The following is an 18,817-nucleotide window of genomic DNA, read 5'->3' on the forward strand; positions in this document are numbered from 1 at the left end:
CAGAAGCAACCAAGTTGTTATCAAAACTACCCTGGTACTGCCTAGCGTTTATGAAGGCAACTATAACAGCAGTGACAGGATCAGTGGAAGCCAAATAGACCCAATGACATCAAAGATCCAGCTGCTTATTGTACAGTAGAGATGTAGAGTTAGTTTAGGCTCATGTATTCTCATTTTGACTCCAACACATCTACGAGGGTGTTTGACCAAAGAGACAAACAAAAACATGTGGACTAAATTGCATGGACACTAGGATTCCCACCTGTGCTTTGGTCAGAACAGGTCAACAAGTAGTACTGTAGGTTGGGAGGGAATTTATCCTTTAAGACTTTTCCCTTGTGATTGCCTTGTATCATTAGTGAAATACAATATATTACAATTTGGGAAAAGTACAATATAGATGACTGTATGTCAGACATGCAGTGTTCTACTAAATTATAAGAAGTGACAAGGTACGCAAAATCACAGCAGATTAACAGGAATAATTAACAGAAAATATGTACTTCTGCTGTTTTTTTAATCTAATTAAAAGTGGAAGTACTCATCAAACTATATATTCCAGTACTAACACATTCACACATGGCACTAAACAAAACAATATTTTAAGGTGACACAGAGGAGTTTACTTAATAACAACAAGCTTGAAAAAAATGTCAATAACAAGAAATAGCATCAGATATAAAACAAATACATATGTACAAATGTCTCGTTTATGATAACCCATTATAAGAGCAGAACAAAGTTATTACAGCTGAACTATTTTAGGTCATATTAGGACTAAAGCTGTATACTTCACATACATACAGATGAATTACAACATGACTTAGAACCAATCTATGAAACGTCTGTAGTGCCCACAGTGTTCCCTGTGGTAAATCCCTTTCATGGGGTTTACAATAGGTAATAACAGTAGTAATATGTACTGGTCAAACATCTGCTTGTTATCAAGACAATGCAACATTTATCATAGTTAAATGAACTCCTTAAGCTATTTCAATCAGTTGTTGTAACATTCAAACCCATTGTTTTGTATTTTTTCAGTTTAAAAGACTGCTGCCTTGTTGTCTCTATCTGCCTCTCCAGACTCCTTCAGCCAAACAGCAGTAGAAGGACAATGCACACCGAGTTGACCAGTATCAGAGGTACTGCAGAAAACAGGGATAAAACAGACATTAATACAACCTCATAACAACCACCTCAACACAACCCCCACACTTCAATAGCGTCTTCAGTTACATACCTCTCATCACGGTTCGGATAGAGCGAATCAGAGTAAGAATCTGTGCTTTGACGTTTGGATCATCTCCAAATCCTCCAACTCCCTGGTCCACTCCCCAGCCAACTGTCAAGACAAAAACATTACAGCATCAAGTAAACTCTGAAAGTATTTATAGAGTAAATGTTTTTGGGCTTTTATTACATATTGTATTGAAATGGTACAATAATTATGTAGATACATGCAGATTGTCAGCTTTAATTCAAGGGTATTTTCATCTATACTAGAAAATTAGGCCTTTAGCATGTTTTACCATGCTAGCGTACCAACGTATTTGGAAAATTGGCTTGAAAGCTGTTTCTCACTAAAATGTGTGTTTGCATCATTAGTTCAGGCACAAAAGAGTTGTCAATGTCTAGTCTTGATTTGAGGCTTTGCATTTAGAATCTCTTGCTGACAACATTAGGACCAAAGACTTGTGAACGACTGACTCCATGTATTTAATAAGGCAAATAAATCTGAATAACTCGATCAGACACATTAGGCCAGCTATTCCAAAATTATCTTGTACATTAAATGGAAGAGAGAAGACATTGATGAACTGTAAAAATGATCAACAAATTGGTAGAGAATAGAGGATGTGATGTAAACAGTACCATATGCACAAAAGTACCAGAGTGACGGAAAGAGGAAAGTGTACAGAAAAACAGAACTTCCCATGGTCAGAAGTATACAACCTGATCTGTGAAACAAAACAGAAAGTTTTATGGCTTTGGATATATGGCTGTAACTGGTGTTTACTTGTTCTTTGATGATGTGACAGTAATAGCAGGATGGATTCTGAAGAGGACAGAAATGTCTTGTCTGCTCAAATACAACACAATGCCTCTAACCTGGGATGGTACTTAATAATGCAGCAAGGTAATCACACCCAACACCCTGCTGTACCTACCAAACAGTTTTTCAGACCCAAACTGTTCTTGACTGGTCAAGTGAATCCAACTGAGGATGAATCAGGAACTGAAGCTGGCTGCAGTACAGGCCTATCACCAGGGAAGACTGGGGTAAACTATGTACAAAAAGTGTTGTGATTTCCAACTAAAGTTGACTGAAGAAGCTCAGGGTCGAGCTAGAACAAATGCAGAGTCTTCTGATTAGATAGCTCCCTTCCATACTGCACAAGCCAATGGCATGTTTTTAGGGATTTAAAAGGGTAGGTTTAGAGTTTTCAGTGGAACTATTTTCAGTTTCAGGTGCTAACAAGGTGACACTACTTATTTTTTGGATGATCTAGTGACTTTTCCAACTACACTAAAATTCAATCCAAATCCATTAGGTACATTTCTTATTTAGAGCAACAGCCTGGGAACAATTAGGGTTATCTGTCTAGCTCAGGAACAGGACGCTCAGAAATTAGAACCAGTCACTATTCATGTATTGGCCTAACGTTCCTGACTACTAGGCTACCCTGTGGTTGTGGTCTGGAGCATACATTTAGAGTCGGTGTGCGAGATGTTCTCACTGTTGAATTAGTTAACTATGACAAGCCTTTGAAGTTGTTTATAAAAAGCTGATCAATACACGTTCAGTGTTTTAACCTGACGCTGAAATGTCTTGGCAGTATTCAAATTAATAGACTGAAGTAGACTGTCGTTTTGGTTAAGAGCGAATGCTAGATTAACTTGTAAATGTTAACTGGTTGCGAGGTACAGTACTGTTGTATGAAACGGATTGTTTTTTTTTAACGCCAAAGTGTTGGCCTAGCTACAGTACATGGATAACTAAGCTTGTGTTCAGCGTTTTTATCACGCTACGGAGAGAAGTTGGCTGAAGGAACATAACCAATACACGGTGCATATTATTTAAACACAAAAACAACAATGCCACTTACTTTTGCTTAGGAACCTTTCTTCGTGCAGAATAGCAACAGCATTGGTACATAAGATAGCGGTTTGAATCAGAGCGTAGAGCGTGAACGCCATGCTGGCAATTTCTGTGACGTAGCCAGCTGCCGCTAGTACTGATGTGCAGGTTGCAAACGATTCGTAGCTTCCTTTACTATGAGGATACCCATAGTTTTTGCCCTATATGAAAAAGTACACTAAGGTTTTGTTAAAAAGACTCGTGAACTACTGACTCGAGCGATTTCATTTTTCATTTGAACGACTTTTTCGTTTATTCGAACGGCTCATTTGTTCTACACAACAAAATACTGGCAGGATTCGTCCACTTTATGCTGCGCCCAACAGCTGTTTGGTTGACGTTGGCAAAAAAGAAACATCAAGCCAGCCTCATTATAAATACATGTTTATAACTTTTGATTGGACACATGTTGAAATAATAAATATCGTTTGTTTATTATTGTCATAATATAAACAGATTTTAAAAATACACCGATGGTAAAAAAAAAAAAAAATCTCGTTAAATGTCGTTAAATTGTATTACTCATTTGAAAGATTTGATCTTCTTTCTCAAAAATGTGTTATTTTGCTGAACGACTCGAAAATATCCGAATCAGTAAAAAGTGTCCCACTTCCCCATCCCGCTGTTGAGGATTTTAGAAAAATAAACACTTTTCTAAATTTACCTCAAATGCATTTTTTAGTCTACTGAATTAGAAACAATGGATCTTAACAGTCTATATTCTCACCACAAAAATATTGTTAACAATGAATAACAGTAAATCAACAGAAAACGGTTTAATTATTATATATACTTTTTTATTTGTCCACATAAATAGTAGAGAAACTACAAGAACATATTTAAATACATTTTAATTAACAACTTGTAATAACATTATTGATTTTGTATTAATGACAATTCAATTATTATATCTTTGTAACAAGGAAAAATTTGAGTCTGTTTTAATGTTCCCTTGTGACATGTCAGTACCCTAATAATGTACAGTAGTCAGACTGAGTGAAAGAAACAGGTGCCTGGTTCACTGTTCAAGTACAGTAAGTAATGTACAGCTGAAACATATTGCATTGCCAGTAGATCTCTCCCAGTGCTGATGGGTCAGTATGTATTCACAGAGTATATTTACAGGTGGATGGACTGTGGCTACAGTACTATCAATGAAGTACATTTGGACACTGTTCTCAGTTTGGACTTTGGGTCAGTTTAATGGATTTCTGCCCACAGTCTGTATTTCTGCCCTATGATTCTCCATGACAGATATGATGCAGGTTTGGGGACGAGGTCATAATGTTGTATTGTTAAACACTTTTACTAAAATGTCCTTTTTTTTGTCCTTTTTTGTAGCTGTCCATTTCAGATTGTATTAATCCTCCATTTCAGATTCTGTTATGGTTTTATTCCTAAGGTTCATAGAAACTCAGGTTGTTTTTCAGATGTTACAGGAGAAGCTTCCACATTCCCTGGAAAGGGAAAAGTATCATGAAATTACTATCAGATTAAATCATGGGTGTTTAATATTTAGTATTATTAGTAGATTAGATTCAACTTTAATGTCATTGAACAAATACAAGTACAGTAGAACGAAATGCAAATAGCATCTAACCAGAAGTGCAAATAAAAGCGGGCAGAAAGTATAATTAGTAGTTAAAATATTACACATTTGCAACATGACAGCAAAACCCCAACATCACCTACTTAATGAACAACAAAATCATTGATTGGTATTGATTTAGATATTATCAAATAAATACATAAATGCTGGATTGGACTTACAATTTAGCTCTTGTTGAGATGCGATGCAATCTTTTCTTTTCTGATGATGTTTGCATATGGAATCTAAAGTATGAGACAAAGCACATCTTTACATGAATATAGTGTAGCTACATTTCACATTTGATTTGTATTGTACTATTTACCCTTAATTTAAAACAGAACACAAATACTCATAAAACAACCTCATGCTGTCTATACATTTCCATTCTGTTACCCCTCCTTCTTAGTGTTCTGTCCTATCATCCCTCCTTCTTAGAGTTCCATCCTGTTACCCCTCCTTTTAGTGTTCTGTCCTATCATCCCTCCTTTTAGAGTTCCATCCTGTTACCCCTCCTTTTAGTGTTCTGTCCTATCATCCCTCCTTTTAGAGTTCCATCCTGTTACCCCTCCTTTTAGTGTTCTGTCCTATCATCCCTCCTTCTTAGAGTTCCATCCTGTTACCCCTCCTTTTAGTGTTCTGTCCTATCATCCCTCCTTTTAGTGTTCCATCCTGTTACCCCTCCTTTTAGTGTTCTGTCCTATCATCCCTCCTTTTAGTGTTCTGTCCTATCATGCCTCCTTTGTGGTGGTCCATCACTCTTTATTTTGTATATTCAGACTTCATACTGTGGACAGATCCATTACGATCATCCTAACTGAAAGAGGAGTCTGAGGGACAAAAGGTACACATACTGTATTAATGATTCTGGAGTCAGTCTGGTTCTGGAGTCATAACAGGAGTCTGTCTGGTTCTGGAGTCATAACTGGAGTCAGTCTGGTTCTGGAGTCATAACAGGGGTCTGTCTGGTTCTGGAGTCATAACAGGGTTCTGTCTGGTTCTGGAATTATAACTGGGGTCAGTCTGCTTCTAGAGTCATAATTGGAGTCTGTCTGGTTCAGTCATAACAGGGGTCTGTCTGGTTCTGGAGTCATAACAGGGGTCAGACTGGTTCAGTCATAACTGGGGTCAGTCTGGTTCTAGAGTTATAACATGGGTCAGTCTGGTTCAGTCATAACTGGGGTCAGTCTGGTTCTAGAGTTATAACATGGGTCAGCCTGGTTCAGTCATAACTGGGGTCTGTCTGTCTTAGTGTTCCATCCTGTTACCCCTCCTTCTTAGTGTTCCATCCTGTTTTTCTTTTGAAAACTAAGATTTCCTAAGTGACCCCAAACCTTTCAACGGTAGTGATTATATGTATTCTAGAATGAACATATTAATCAAAATGATATACTGTAATAACTATATACTGTCCTAATTATATACTGTAATAACTATAAACTGTACTAATTATATACTGTAATAACTATATACTGTAAAAAATATTTATAATAATAACATTCATAAATGTTATCCTATGGTTTAATTATGTTCTGTCTATACGTATTTAAATAACTGAATATTATTTCATATATCATGTATGTATATAATGTACTTATATAATTGTACATATATACATGTATCACTATATGTAATGCCTGCACATTACTGTAAACAATTGTATATAGGGTTGTATGTAGATAATGTGTGTATATAACTGTATATAATTACACTTTAAATACAAAATAGTTGTATGTAAATAATGTGTTTATTTACTTCTATATATAATTGCAGTAGGTGGTCTTACCATCTGTAGTTGCTGCACCATCTCCTCTCTGTATGCCAGCTCTCTTTTCATCTGGTCCTGGAAATTATCTGCAATGACAAAACATTCAAACATTAGACTCTTATATGCACCATTTAAACATTAGACTCCTATATGCACCATTTAAACATTAGACTCCTATATGATATAGAACTGCTTATAGGAAGTAGTGTGTAGGGTCTAAAGGGTTAGGGAGTAGGTGTAAGGGCGCATACTTACGGAACACAGGAAAGGAGGAGTTGCCCTTCAGAGCGTTGAATTCCTGTTCAAGTCGTCTCCGTAGATCAATCTGTTCCAACAGAACCTTCTGGAGCTCCTCCTTCTCCATGTTTTCGACATCCTTCTTTAGTGACACTGGGGAAGTTACATCTTGAGTCTGATCACCTGGAAAGTATAGAAGAAAATGGATGTTGAATAGGATTTATTCAATAGATATGGACAATTTGTATTGTTTTCCCTTCAATTGCTAATGCAGTCCAATGACTGCAATGAAACCATTGGCCTCTAGGTGTCAGTCTAACTGTATATTTATAGCTGTGCATTAACAGAGAAAAGGGAAATTTTCCTGGTGTCTTTTCAGTGAATCATGTTATTAAAAACAAAACACGAAACAAACAGTACATTCTCACTAGTCACTGCATTCTGTCAAATTAGGAACCACATGCTTCTACATATGTCTTTATAAAAATGTCAATTAGCTATAACATCATACTCATTCTTTTTAACTTGAAACTACAAATAAGACACTTTAAAAGTTGCATTATGCCTAGCTCAGGACCATTAAATCATAATGTAAAGTGGAATTTATAATGAAATTACATTGATAATATATTTTCTACCTAATTGTTCAATAATAATGCATTAATAAAATAAAGAAATATAATTCACATAAAGCAATATGCTGCCTGCCTCCAGTCAACCTGAAGTTCTGGATGCAGTTTAAAGTGTCAAGCCTCGCAGTGTTTTTGGAGTTGGTTTGTATTACTGTAGTTGCGTAACTATGGTAACCATATTGTTCTATCACTGTTCTGCGTTCACAATGTTAGCATCATTTCCATTAAGAGACACTTTTCTTCCAGGCATTTATGAACCTGAAAATGTGTTGTGTGTCCATCTGAATTCTTACAATGTGGCAAATCAAATGGCTTAAATGAAGCGATCCAGTATATTTGTGTATATAATCTCCCCCCTCTTTCCCTCTCAATATATAATCTCTCCCTTTCTTTCTTCATCTTTCACTCTTTCTTCATCTTTCACTCTCTCTTTCCATCATTTCTTCACTCTCTCTCATCCTCTAGTCATTTCATGTCTTGCCTCCTTAAGCCTTGCAACCCTTTCCTCATTTGGAACGGTGTGCTTGCTCGGCTCTCTCTCCGCTCCTCTGTCTGTCTCATTTGACAAGCAAATCAGCAGACACTGCCTGAGGATAACAACCTCGTTTGACAGTCAATTAACCGTGAATAGTCAAAGCCAAAGCAGTTTGCATTACATAAATGGAAAATTAGATTATTTTTCTCCCAAGAAACAGAGCTCTCTTTAAGACAGAGCCTGAGAGTCTTTGGAATCAGAACTTCTAATCACGTCCCCATCGCCCAGGGAGACGTTTAGCAATCAGACAAAGGTGGTCTCATTTAATTTGTTTCGTGTAATTTTTTGAAATAAATTCTACATTGTGAGGAGATCATTATGGGCTAGATAATACAAATGTTTCCATACATGTCATAAAACACTTTTAATGTCTCTGTGACAGATATAAAAGGCAATAAGCTGTGATCTTTGTAATGGAAGGCTTTGCCAAGGAAAAGGCAATTATATGGGTCTGATATTGTTGAGATGGAGATTGTCACCTTCCCTGTGTTGAGCTGATTGTCCTGTTGAACTGAAATGGCTCCCTGTAGAACATTCCGGAAGATATTGGAACATTGGAACCAGCCGTTGTTCCATTCCACAGTCCATCTATTCCATCTATTTATATCATTATATTAATCCCTAAACCTATGGTCTGTGAGAGGAGAATGAGTCTTGTTTTTCTTGTCCTGATAAACAGTTAGCCATGATAGTAGAGTTTATCTGTCTTGATAAACAGTTAATCATGATAGTAGAGTTTATCTGTCTTGACAAACAGTTGGAACTGTAGATTTTAATAGGGTTTTACCTAACGTCTCTCTCCAGTACTCTGTGCCAAACGAATCAGTCTCTGAGACAAAGCTGCTGGCTTCTTTGTTTTCATCTAAGAGGTTTAAGGTAGAGAACAGAAGGACATTAATTAGTCTGGTCATGTTGGAGATTATTTGATGGCAAACTTTTAGAAAGGATGTCTTTAAATAAGTCTAATGGAAAGGTTATGCCACTTACCAGTTAAGTTGGAGTTATCTTTGGTTGCGTAAACAGGGAGTCCATCGTCTCTGCTTTTATGAGTCTGACAACAGAGAAAGGGGTTCACTTTGACACTTACACATTCAGATTCTACACATTCAGATTCTACACATTCAGATTACACACATTCAGACTCTACACATTCAGATTCTACACATTCAGATTCTACACATTCAGATTCTACACATTCAGATTCTACACATTCAGACTCTACACATTCAGATTCAGACTCTACACATTCAGAATCTACACATTGAGATTCAGACATTACATATTCAGACTCTACATATTCAGATTCAGTTCAGATTCAGATTCTACATATCTAGGAGGGCTGATAGCCCAGTGGTTCGTAGGCCAGTAACTAAAAGGTCGCTGGTTAAAATGCGCAAGATAACAAGATCTCTTGTTTTGCCCTTGCAAGATACCAAGTCCTAATATCTACTGTAGTTGCTCCTGTAAGTAGTAAAATATACCCCCTGTTAAACTGCTTCAATGTAAATATAAGACATTCACAACATCTAGATATCAGAAAAGGGAGTGCTGGACCATGAAAGCGTCCTGTGAAAATGTTTGATACACCATATTAAAACACCTAGTTGTTTTCACAGCCTTAGGGCACTGGATTGTATCAACAATCTTTTTGGCGTCATCTTGGTAAAAAATATAAGTAGACATAGACACTGTGTTAGGTCCAAGAGGTAAGCTATCTTTTCTAAGGAATTTCCTTAAGCAGAAAGCATCTATTACTGAAGCATTGGATTTAGCTCTATAACTGACTGTGTAGTGAATGGTACTGTTTTCATGTGAATGTCTTCTCTCTGATTAGAACAACAGAATTCTCCCTCCCAGTTTGTGAGCCCACCTCCTTTACCCTTGTTAATGTGGACTCGACAGGTTAAAGATTAAAAAAGGCTAACAGGCAGGAAGTGACAATGAGAGAACAGACCTAATGTGGCTATTAAACAATACAAGGCTGTTCTTATTAGTAGAGATCAGAGTGCTGTGACTGTTTCATTTCTTCAGGGAGCCCCTGCTATCAATCTCTTTATGCATAGCAAATCAGCCAGCCTACAGCGCCATTTAAATAATAATTAGTTAAAGTGCCTTAAGGGAATATTTACATTTTTGTAGGCCTGTTCCTCCAGTGGCAGTGGGGTGTTTGTAGGACTGGGGAGAGACATGCTGGCAGGAGGAGCAGGTGGGGAGACAACCAAGCTGCTGTGGTTCTGGTCGGAGCTGTGATCAGCAGGACTGCAGGGGAAAGCGAGAACCTCTTTCCCTCCCCTGTCCCTGGGTCTGGATCCTTCTCTCAGACCGCGGAGGTGCAGGTTGTGTGTCTGTGCCGTGGGACTGTTGAAGCTGTCCTCCTCATCCTGCTTTGTTTCTACATCCACCTCCCCTTCATCCTCACTCTCTCCCACCTCCCCCTCCCCACTCTCGGAGGCGTAGCTGCAGCTGGTGGCAGGAGATAGGTGGCGTTCTGACCCGAAATCATCCAGGTTGCCATGGAGCTTGGCGATGCTCTCTAAGTCTTTGACAACGGGTCGGAAGGCAGAGTGGTAAGATGCCTTCCTGGCCTGAAGAGAGGGAGCGTCCAACAACTTCAGCCAGCCTTCAGAGGTCACGGGGCGTCGATCAGAGCTCAGGGTGGAGGAGTCGGGGTCAAACAGTCCTGATCTGGGTGTAGCCCCAATGCCTGGCCCCGACCCTGGTTCAGCGGGTTCCGATAGATCAAGGAAAGCCTGTCTGAGGGAGGGGCTCTCAGTCAATGAGGACAGAGCGTTGACAGAAGGCTGTGGTTGCAGGTAGGTTGGCACCGGGAGGCCTCCAGCGGCCCTAGGGGGCCAAAACATGCAGAAGGGAGGGTAGAAGGTGTCTTTACGACCAGGCCAAAGCAGACCTGACAGACCACCATTCTTCGGTCCTCCAGCCGTCTCACTGTCATCTTTCTTCTGCTGGCAGAGGCTGAATGCAGGGAAGGAGTAGGGGCTGGGGAACAGTGATGTTGGAGGGAACTTCTGCAGCATACCAAACCCTTTACTAGGCACAGGGATAACTGGGTAACTTCGAGCGTTCTTACGGGGAGACAGGCTATTTCCATCCAGGTCCTCCTCCTCCTCATAGCGACTCCTCTTCTGGCCCAGGTCAGGGGTCATCATGTGTGGCAGACCGGAATCTTTCCCAGGTCCCATGGGGGAGCAGTGTGTTGAGGGCAGTGCCCGCTTCCTGCTGCCACCATTAAACATGGCCTTCACGTCCTCCCAGGCAAAGGCCAGGTCATCAGGGGGGGTCTTATCTGACAGCTTTAGGTGTCTTCTCCAGGAGTTGAAGTTAGCCGCGTCTGGCTGGGTGTACTTGGCGTCCGGGGTGCGGTGGGAATGGAAGATGAACTTGTTTGGGGAGAAGTACATGTTGCAGTAGGAACACTTGATGCACTTAGCTCTGCTGCTGTTGTAACGTGCCGGAATGAAGTTACCACGACTACCCCAGGCACACTCATGGGACACATCGAAGGCAAAGTTGTCAGGCAGTTTGGGCGGGTTGTTCTCTCCAAGGAAGGACTTACACAGCCTCTCCGCCTCTCGCTTGGTAATCATGCCGCAGCGCCGGGATGAGATGGGCATGGCGCCCGCACGCCGAAGAATCTCCAGCTGAACAGGAGTGCACTGAACACAGGTGATGCCCAGCGCCACACGGCGATTGTGGATCTCGTTGTAGCTGTAGTTTTTTAGCAGGGTGTTGGAGATCTGGGCCAGACACAGCCGCTCTTGTAGATCTATCACCAAGGACACGATTGGTACCCCGTAAAGAACCACCTGACCCACCTGGTTGGGCTTCAGAGAGGCATGTGATTGTCTAGGGGGGGTTAGGGGCTCCTGCTGGAATGAGCTGGGGGGGGTTGACATGTTAATGCTGGTGTTGATAACCAGGAAGTAGGTTGTGCTGTTGTGAAGTCACTCCGTCTATCTCTGACTAGATGATGTTCTTCTGAAAAACAAACATAGTAACATGAGTCCACATTTTAGTTTTAACTTTAAAATATTAACATGAGTCCACATTTTAGTTTTAACTTTAAAATATTAACATGATTCTGAGTTCTAACTGTAAAACAATAAAGTCACTGAGTTCTAACTGTAAAACATTAACGTGAGTTCTAACTTTAAAAAATAAACATATGATTCTGAGTTCTAACTGTAAAGAATGTACATGATTTTGAGTTCACAAAATGTAGACTGACATTCAGATGTAATGAAGATGTGGATGATGATGATATTAATAATTGGATGTATAATAATTGTACGTAATTATCAACATATCATATAGGTTGAAGAAATTGATTACGTTATGATTCGATGACAAAAATGTTCATATTTCAAATGATCTTGCATTTTGCAGAACAGGTTTAATGCAACTCCACTGGTGTTCAACGTGAATTCTTAAAGCGATTATATAATATCAAAGAAAACAAGTAATATGTTATCAAACCAGTCTGGAAAAATATACCTTATTAGGCTGGACCAGTAAAAAGGAGCCACCAATAGAAGATATCATTTTGAGGAATTTCATTAATTGCTTACAAATGCCTAACGACACTGAAAACATGTATACAACTGTAACGTACCATGATGAAATTATATATTTTTAAAACACTACAATTTAGCTGAACTTTAATTTCTCGGAAATGTTTATGCTATTGAAATATTTTCAGGCCAAAGCGCTGGAGGCTATAGTCAATATGGCCGCTAAGCAGCATTTTAACTGTATGTATGTAAACTTACTATTATATTATAAGTGGGTTGATTGGTTGGAACTCTACTGAATAAATGGACACCTCAGGCGTTATAGGGCTAAATCGGACAGGTTGACCAGCAGAGATCAAGGTGAGAGAAATTCTGTCCGGGCCTAAAAACGACACGACATGGCTACTGACTGGATTGTAAACTAACAGATGGAAGGTATATTACTATCCTAACAATTCTAAAATAAAACAAAATTTGCGGAGTAGTAAACAACAACAAAAATCCTTATTAAATTCAGAAAAATGCCCATTGATGCCGATAATCACAAAACCAACAGTAATAGTCTAATAATAATAGCCTACAAATACTACTACTAATAATAACTTTATAAAGACAGCATAATACGGCATAATACATAGAAAATGTTACACATAAACTCTTAAACGCATGTTGGCAAACTCGTTGTATTTACAGACATTTCTTACACTGAGGACAAAATATCTTACCTTCTCTATAGCGTGATGAGAAAAAGACAAATGTTACGAAAATAAAAACATCCCTTATCTCATGCCCAAAACAACCGATACGCTACATTAATAAAGTAAGCACCTTATAAAATGTCGATTAAATACTGCAGTAAATTAAGTCAATATACAGAAGATAATGTATGTTCCTCTATCAAAGATAGTTAACAGTCAGTGAAGAGTAAGTGCGCTGCGCGCGCCGGCTTATTCCCTTTAAAAGAGACGGCGCGTGTCTGGAGAGCAGACAGTGTTGGACTGGACTTGATTGGCGCGTGGCTCGGCTGCTCTTCTAGTTGTACAGCTCCAGACTTTCCGCTAGGAGCCAATGACGTTTCACTAACTGACACTCAACAATCTAAAGAGACTAGAGCCTGAGCCAAGCCCCAGGCTAACAGAGGGTTGTACACCTCCAATCTGAATAAGGAGAAACACTCACAAACCCAAAACAGCAGATATACTGCAGTATGTAGCAGGCTTACCAACAATGAGAAGAGCAAAAAGTAGGTCGATTGCACCCACTAAAATGCTGCATGGCCTATTTTAAAACGTGTTAGTGCCAAATCACAGGCCTATCGGCTAAATCAAATGATATGCCTAACAACCTGAAATGCTTTGCTTAAAGGCCACCTATACTTAACCAATAGTATCAATACCTAAGCTGTTAATGTAACCTATAGAATAAAGCTTTAGATTTTTCTTAAGCAAATTTGACTTTTGAAAAGGTTTTTCTATCAAAGAAAACTAAAAACGTTTGGTCTAAGTTACTGGTCTCAGACGTTTTGCCGACCGTGATGAAAAGTTCTTACGGAATCGGATAAATAAAATAACTCAAAAATAAAAAGGAGGTCCGTATTAGTGTTCAAAATAATAAATAAGTGCGTTTAAAATAATACATAAGTCCGTATCAGTCGGCCAACAATATATAAAACAATCAACATAATCATCCAAACAGAAGTAAGCATGTAGGTAATATACGACCAAAAATACGAACATTTTGTGAACCGGATTTAAACACATGGAAAGTGACCATTGTTCAGTTCAGTTAACATGGATTAGCAGCGTGAACTGAATTTTTGGGTGCTTGTAGGTGAATGTGTGTGTGTCTATGTCTCTGTGTACGTTGCATGTTGGTGTGGGAGTGTGAGAGTATTAGTGAGAGACACTGCGTATCCCTGGGGAGTGTGTGTGTGATTGAGTATATTCGCGGCGTGTGTATGAATGAGCTGGAGTGGGTGTTTTGTGTTCTGTGTGTCTGTACGATTGTGCAATTCGCCTCTAAGGTGCAGATCAGAGAGCAGGGCAGATGGGTAGTTTAACAATCTGATAGCCTGGGGTATACATGTTTTTCAGTCCTGGTTATGAAGCTCCTGAATCGGCCTGCAGACACCAAAATGTCACACACAGGCAGTTATCACAACATCTAATAGGCTAAACTAAATTGGTCTGTGGCGAACAAGGAAATTAACATGAACACAAATAGATGCAGGAAGTGTAACCTTTCCGAATGTCCAAGCATGGATAGGCGTATGAACCGTGTACAACTAGCCTACGACTTAGTTGTTCCAGGTAAATACACTTGTATTTAAATAGTATATCCTGTCCATCTAACGCCTTCTGTCAGATAAAACAACGTTAAAATATAAATGTAATTTTTTTTAAATGTGATGGTTAAAACCACCTAACCAGTTTCCTCGGTACTAACGTGAATTTCTTTATATCTTAGTCTTGAATACATAATTTCAAGGCTTAGGAATAGATAACATTACAAGAAAAACATTAATCAAGTTTCCAAGCAGAGAGGGGAAGGAGGAGAGGCTAGGAGGGTGATATTTCTTCATCATTAGACGCTGCATATGTTTCATCATATGTCTCCCATCACTAACAACATGCTGAAGACAGAAACGGATCAAACAGATTATGTGTTTGTAGACTGAACACCTAATCAATTACCTAAACTGTTTATTGATGCAAATAGTATAGATATATAGTTACAAGATGCCATCAACACTGGAAGCAAAATGATTGGAAGTAAATATATTTCTCGGATGAATTTATAAATAACGACCCAACGATTCAGACTTGTTTCATATAGTCAATGCGATTTGAATAAGACTAATAAGTGTTTACAAAAAATCCCCTTCAGTATTTAGAATAAAATAATACATATTCAGTTCCTTTCATTGACAAAACACTTCTATATTTAGAATATGACTCCTCCAAATCTTATTTAATATTTTGTTAATAAAATTCGCTCAATTTAATATTAAACATTGCAAGGCTTACAGAAAGATTTTTTCTACCAAAATTGACTTTTCAATGTTCTTTTCCAACCTTTGCTTTGATCCTCTTAATAACTATCACAGGATCTTTTTGGCCTAAACAGCAAGCACCTTGAGTCCCATCTGTTTCTCTTCAGACCAAATTAGATGTCATTGCTCGCGCTTTTGTCTCGCCTGGGCAGAGGCACGGGAGCACGCGGCTATAGAGGCATCAACTGGGTAGCAGGAGCTTCCCACCGTCACGCACGTACACCCGCACATACACGCACACAACACACACACACAAATACACGCAACACACCCACACAAATACACACGGAGACAGTTGGAAAGTGTGTATGGAGCAGGATAAATTGTGAAATAAAATTATAAGTATTGAGACAGACAAAAATGCATGTTAAATAAAAGGAGCATTAAATAGGCCTATAGTATACAAAAAATACGAAAGTATATCATCAAATTAATCAACTAGACTAATTTTAATACAATTATTTTGACTATATTTACGAATGTTATATGGGGGTCAGATAATGTGGCCTGTCGGTTAAGGTATATGACCAGTGACTAAAAGGTTGCTAGATCAAATCCCTGCGCCTTTCCTGAGAAACACAGTTAACCCTAATCACGCGATAAGAGTCTGCTAAGTTAAACTGTAAATGTAATTATTTGTAAAATAACATATTCATTGAATAAATATCAGATAGTGTAACTGCAAAATAATATTTATTATTTATGGCACAATAGGTTATGAAATGTTTCTTAAAATGTCCTGTCAATGAACGAACATTTTCATTAATTGGGCAAGCTACCAAAGCGTTTTGCACCATTACTAGAAGTGGTGGAATCTTGTGTCAACAAATACCAACGAAGAAACATAATTATACAACACCAATATTTTATTTTATTATAAACTGGACCAATTGAAGCGCGAAATTCATTGTCCATTTTGATAATGCATGACACGTCATGTTAGTGACGGTCACCCTACTGTGAAATTAATAATGCGTTTAAAACAGAATAGCATGGGTGACCTTAGGGTCAATAAGAAACAACGTTATAAATTAAGAGCTACAAGACTAAGTGAAGCGTAGACGTTTAACATCAAATCCGTCAAAAAATGAACGGCGCCCCGGGTGGGTCATTATCATATTGAAATTCATCATCTGATCTCCTCCATTTTATTATTAACATCTGATGCTGGTAGATTAGGCCGATTGTCTTTAGCTACATAGCGGCGCGAGGGAGCCGTGAATATGCAACATTTAGTTTTTGTTGAAGAATTATAATGTAGACCTTATTTTTCAGCGAAATGTCATATTTTTGCTATTTGATTTGCAGAAGTAGGCCTATCTGTAGATTATGTCCTGGCATTATGATGTAAATGCTCGCGTCCTGACCTGGATTTTAATCCTTATTTAATGCTGTGTACTATCACTAAATTACAAGACCATGTGTGTCTTCATCTGTGAAGATTTATCCCGCTATATAATCTACATTCATCTAATCATTTTTTTCATTGACAAAAGTGTGTCTTTTCTCCAGATACCCTTTTCCATTATATTTATTATTATTATTGTCATTTTATTACGAATTATATTAAAGTAGCCTTTTATAAGCTGTGATTTCTGGCACTTAAAGACCCGACCTTGTTACACATCCAGATATCAACGTTGAATTACATCTAAAATAATGTTGGTTCGAAAAATACAATATTAACTTGCCTGAAACCTTTTGGGGATTTAAGAAATGCATGAAAAGATGTAACCTACAACTGACTTGAAAAGTAGGCAAAGGAGCAGTAGATATAGGCAATTTAGTAAAGAACACGTCCCACCGCCACATGTAGATGTTCTGCATTAGATGGTACCCCTGCCTGGTGGTAGAAAAGCGTCCTTTAAGGCAGAAGAGTTTTTGTTCTTAGTCAGAATTCTGTTGGTGAAAGGAAACACAAAGCACATAGCAAATTACAACGGATCATAAATCAACCTGAAGAAATTAATTAACAAATCAGAATAAAAATTTTGCATGACTTTTGAAAGTGGTATTACACAATAGTCACTGTTGACTGTATAGACGGTATTGTCTAACACCATAGGCTACAATGGTATCACGAAATAACGTTTTTAAAAACATCTTGGCGCTGCATATTTAACCTTTTTTTTTTATAACCTGAAGAGCAGAGAGACAAGGGTTAATCAATGAGACATGTCCCATGATTATAGTGATTTACTGACAGTCCCGTCGGAAACTTCTAACTCCTGAAAGTTTTACTATAAATAAATTAGAGACACCAGACAACATGGCAGGGAGACAGGTTGGAGAGGACATTCATTATGTTTTCGAGGTTGTCATTGTTTTAGAATGTCCATAGAATTTGGTTAATGTGTTTCTTCCTGACTCAGATTGGCAGGCAGGATGTGAAGTTCCAAGCTCCAGCAGAGCGGAGAACTCACCACCCACGTGTCTGCAACACCCTCAGTGCCTGCTGCAGGTGCACACAGATACTGAAACTTAACAAACTCCGGTAAAGTGCTAGGATGGATCGTGCAATGTAAATATGAAATGAAACTTTCTCTAAAAAAAAATTGAAAACACGCTGTTTTCTATTTTGGATTCCAATTTCAGGTAGAATTCGCATGTATGTTTGTCCATCAATGCCCATAATTACCCTACCGCAATAGGCTGATTGCCGCTGTCAAATGAACATGCTAAGGTCACAAATCAATTATATCGATTCAAATGGTTTCATGTCAAAAAAGATCTTAAGTTGCCCAATTAATCTGGTCATTAAATAGAAACCCACCAATTCAAAATAAAATAACCAGTCCAGATATGACAGAACTTAAAATTATTTGTCTATCCAGAATCTAATGTTCATATAAAATGTATAAAAATAATTTTTGCTTTAATAAATACATACATATTAACTTACCTTATTTTAAGTCTTCCGATCTATATTTGTGGTCTCCATCAGAAGGTCCCACACCCGTTCACCTCTGTCCCTCTACCAGGTGCAGGAACGTCAGGTGTATAGCGTTGGTACAAGAAAACTAGTTTAGATCATATATTGTTTCAAGTGACAGGTTTTCCTTTTCTTTCCTATACAGGTGAACTAACGAACGTTGTACGGCAGGGAGAGCGCGATATCTGTGAAATTACTCAGCGCGCGTTCAGACAATGGGAGGTTCTATTGAGTAGAAACATATTGTTCAGCCAATAGGCTTCTATTATCCCGCACAGCACGACACCACCAAACCCACAGAATTACTACATAGCGATATCTCTACACTCAACCCGAAGGCTGGGTGGTAAACAGGATCATCTTTGATCTGGTCAGGTACAATTTGTTTTGCATGATGCACTTTTC

The 18,817-nt window shown here is 38.5% G+C and overlaps 2 protein-coding genes across 4 annotated transcripts; both read right to left on the bottom strand.

The window, feature by feature from the left end:
* Positions 1-500: 500 nt before the first annotated feature.
* Positions 501-3,465, bottom strand: ier3ip1 (immediate early response 3 interacting protein 1). Its single transcript, XM_010899061.4, has 3 exons — positions 3,108-3,465; positions 1,241-1,342; positions 501-1,145 (listed from the first exon to the last, which is right to left on the bottom strand). The coding sequence occupies exons 1-3, from the start codon at positions 3,196-3,198 to the stop codon at positions 1,090-1,092; spliced, it is 249 nt and encodes an 82-aa protein (XP_010897363.1). The 5' UTR covers positions 3,199-3,465; the 3' UTR covers positions 501-1,089.
* Positions 3,466-3,950: 485 nt separating this feature from the next.
* skor2 (SKI family transcriptional corepressor 2) lies at positions 3,951-18,562 on the bottom strand. Of its 3 annotated transcripts, XM_020042699.2 has the most exons (9): positions 18,383-18,562; positions 17,285-17,379; positions 10,029-11,895; positions 8,887-8,950; positions 8,687-8,761; positions 6,751-6,915; positions 6,514-6,581; positions 4,910-4,972; positions 3,951-4,596 (listed from the first exon to the last, which is right to left on the bottom strand). In XM_020042699.2, the coding sequence occupies exons 3-8, from the start codon at positions 11,811-11,813 to the stop codon at positions 4,913-4,915; spliced, it is 2,217 nt and encodes a 738-aa protein (XP_019898258.2). In that variant the 5' UTR covers positions 11,814-11,895; positions 17,285-17,379; positions 18,383-18,562; the 3' UTR covers positions 3,951-4,596; positions 4,910-4,912. The 3 variants fall into 3 exon arrangements, with proteins under 3 accessions (XP_019898258.2, XP_034145898.1, XP_010897373.2); XM_034290007.1 differs by lacking the exons at positions 17,285-17,379; positions 18,383-18,562 and adding an exon at positions 13,154-13,421 and having other exon boundaries at positions 10,029-11,892; XM_010899071.3 differs by lacking the exons at positions 17,285-17,379; positions 18,383-18,562 and adding an exon at positions 13,154-13,421.
* Positions 18,563-18,817: the final 255 nt, after the last annotated feature.

This window comes from Esox lucius, chromosome 23 (assembly GCF_011004845.1).
Source record: "Esox lucius isolate fEsoLuc1 chromosome 23, fEsoLuc1.pri, whole genome shotgun sequence".
NCBI lineage: Eukaryota > Metazoa > Chordata > Actinopteri > Esociformes > Esocidae > Esox > Esox lucius.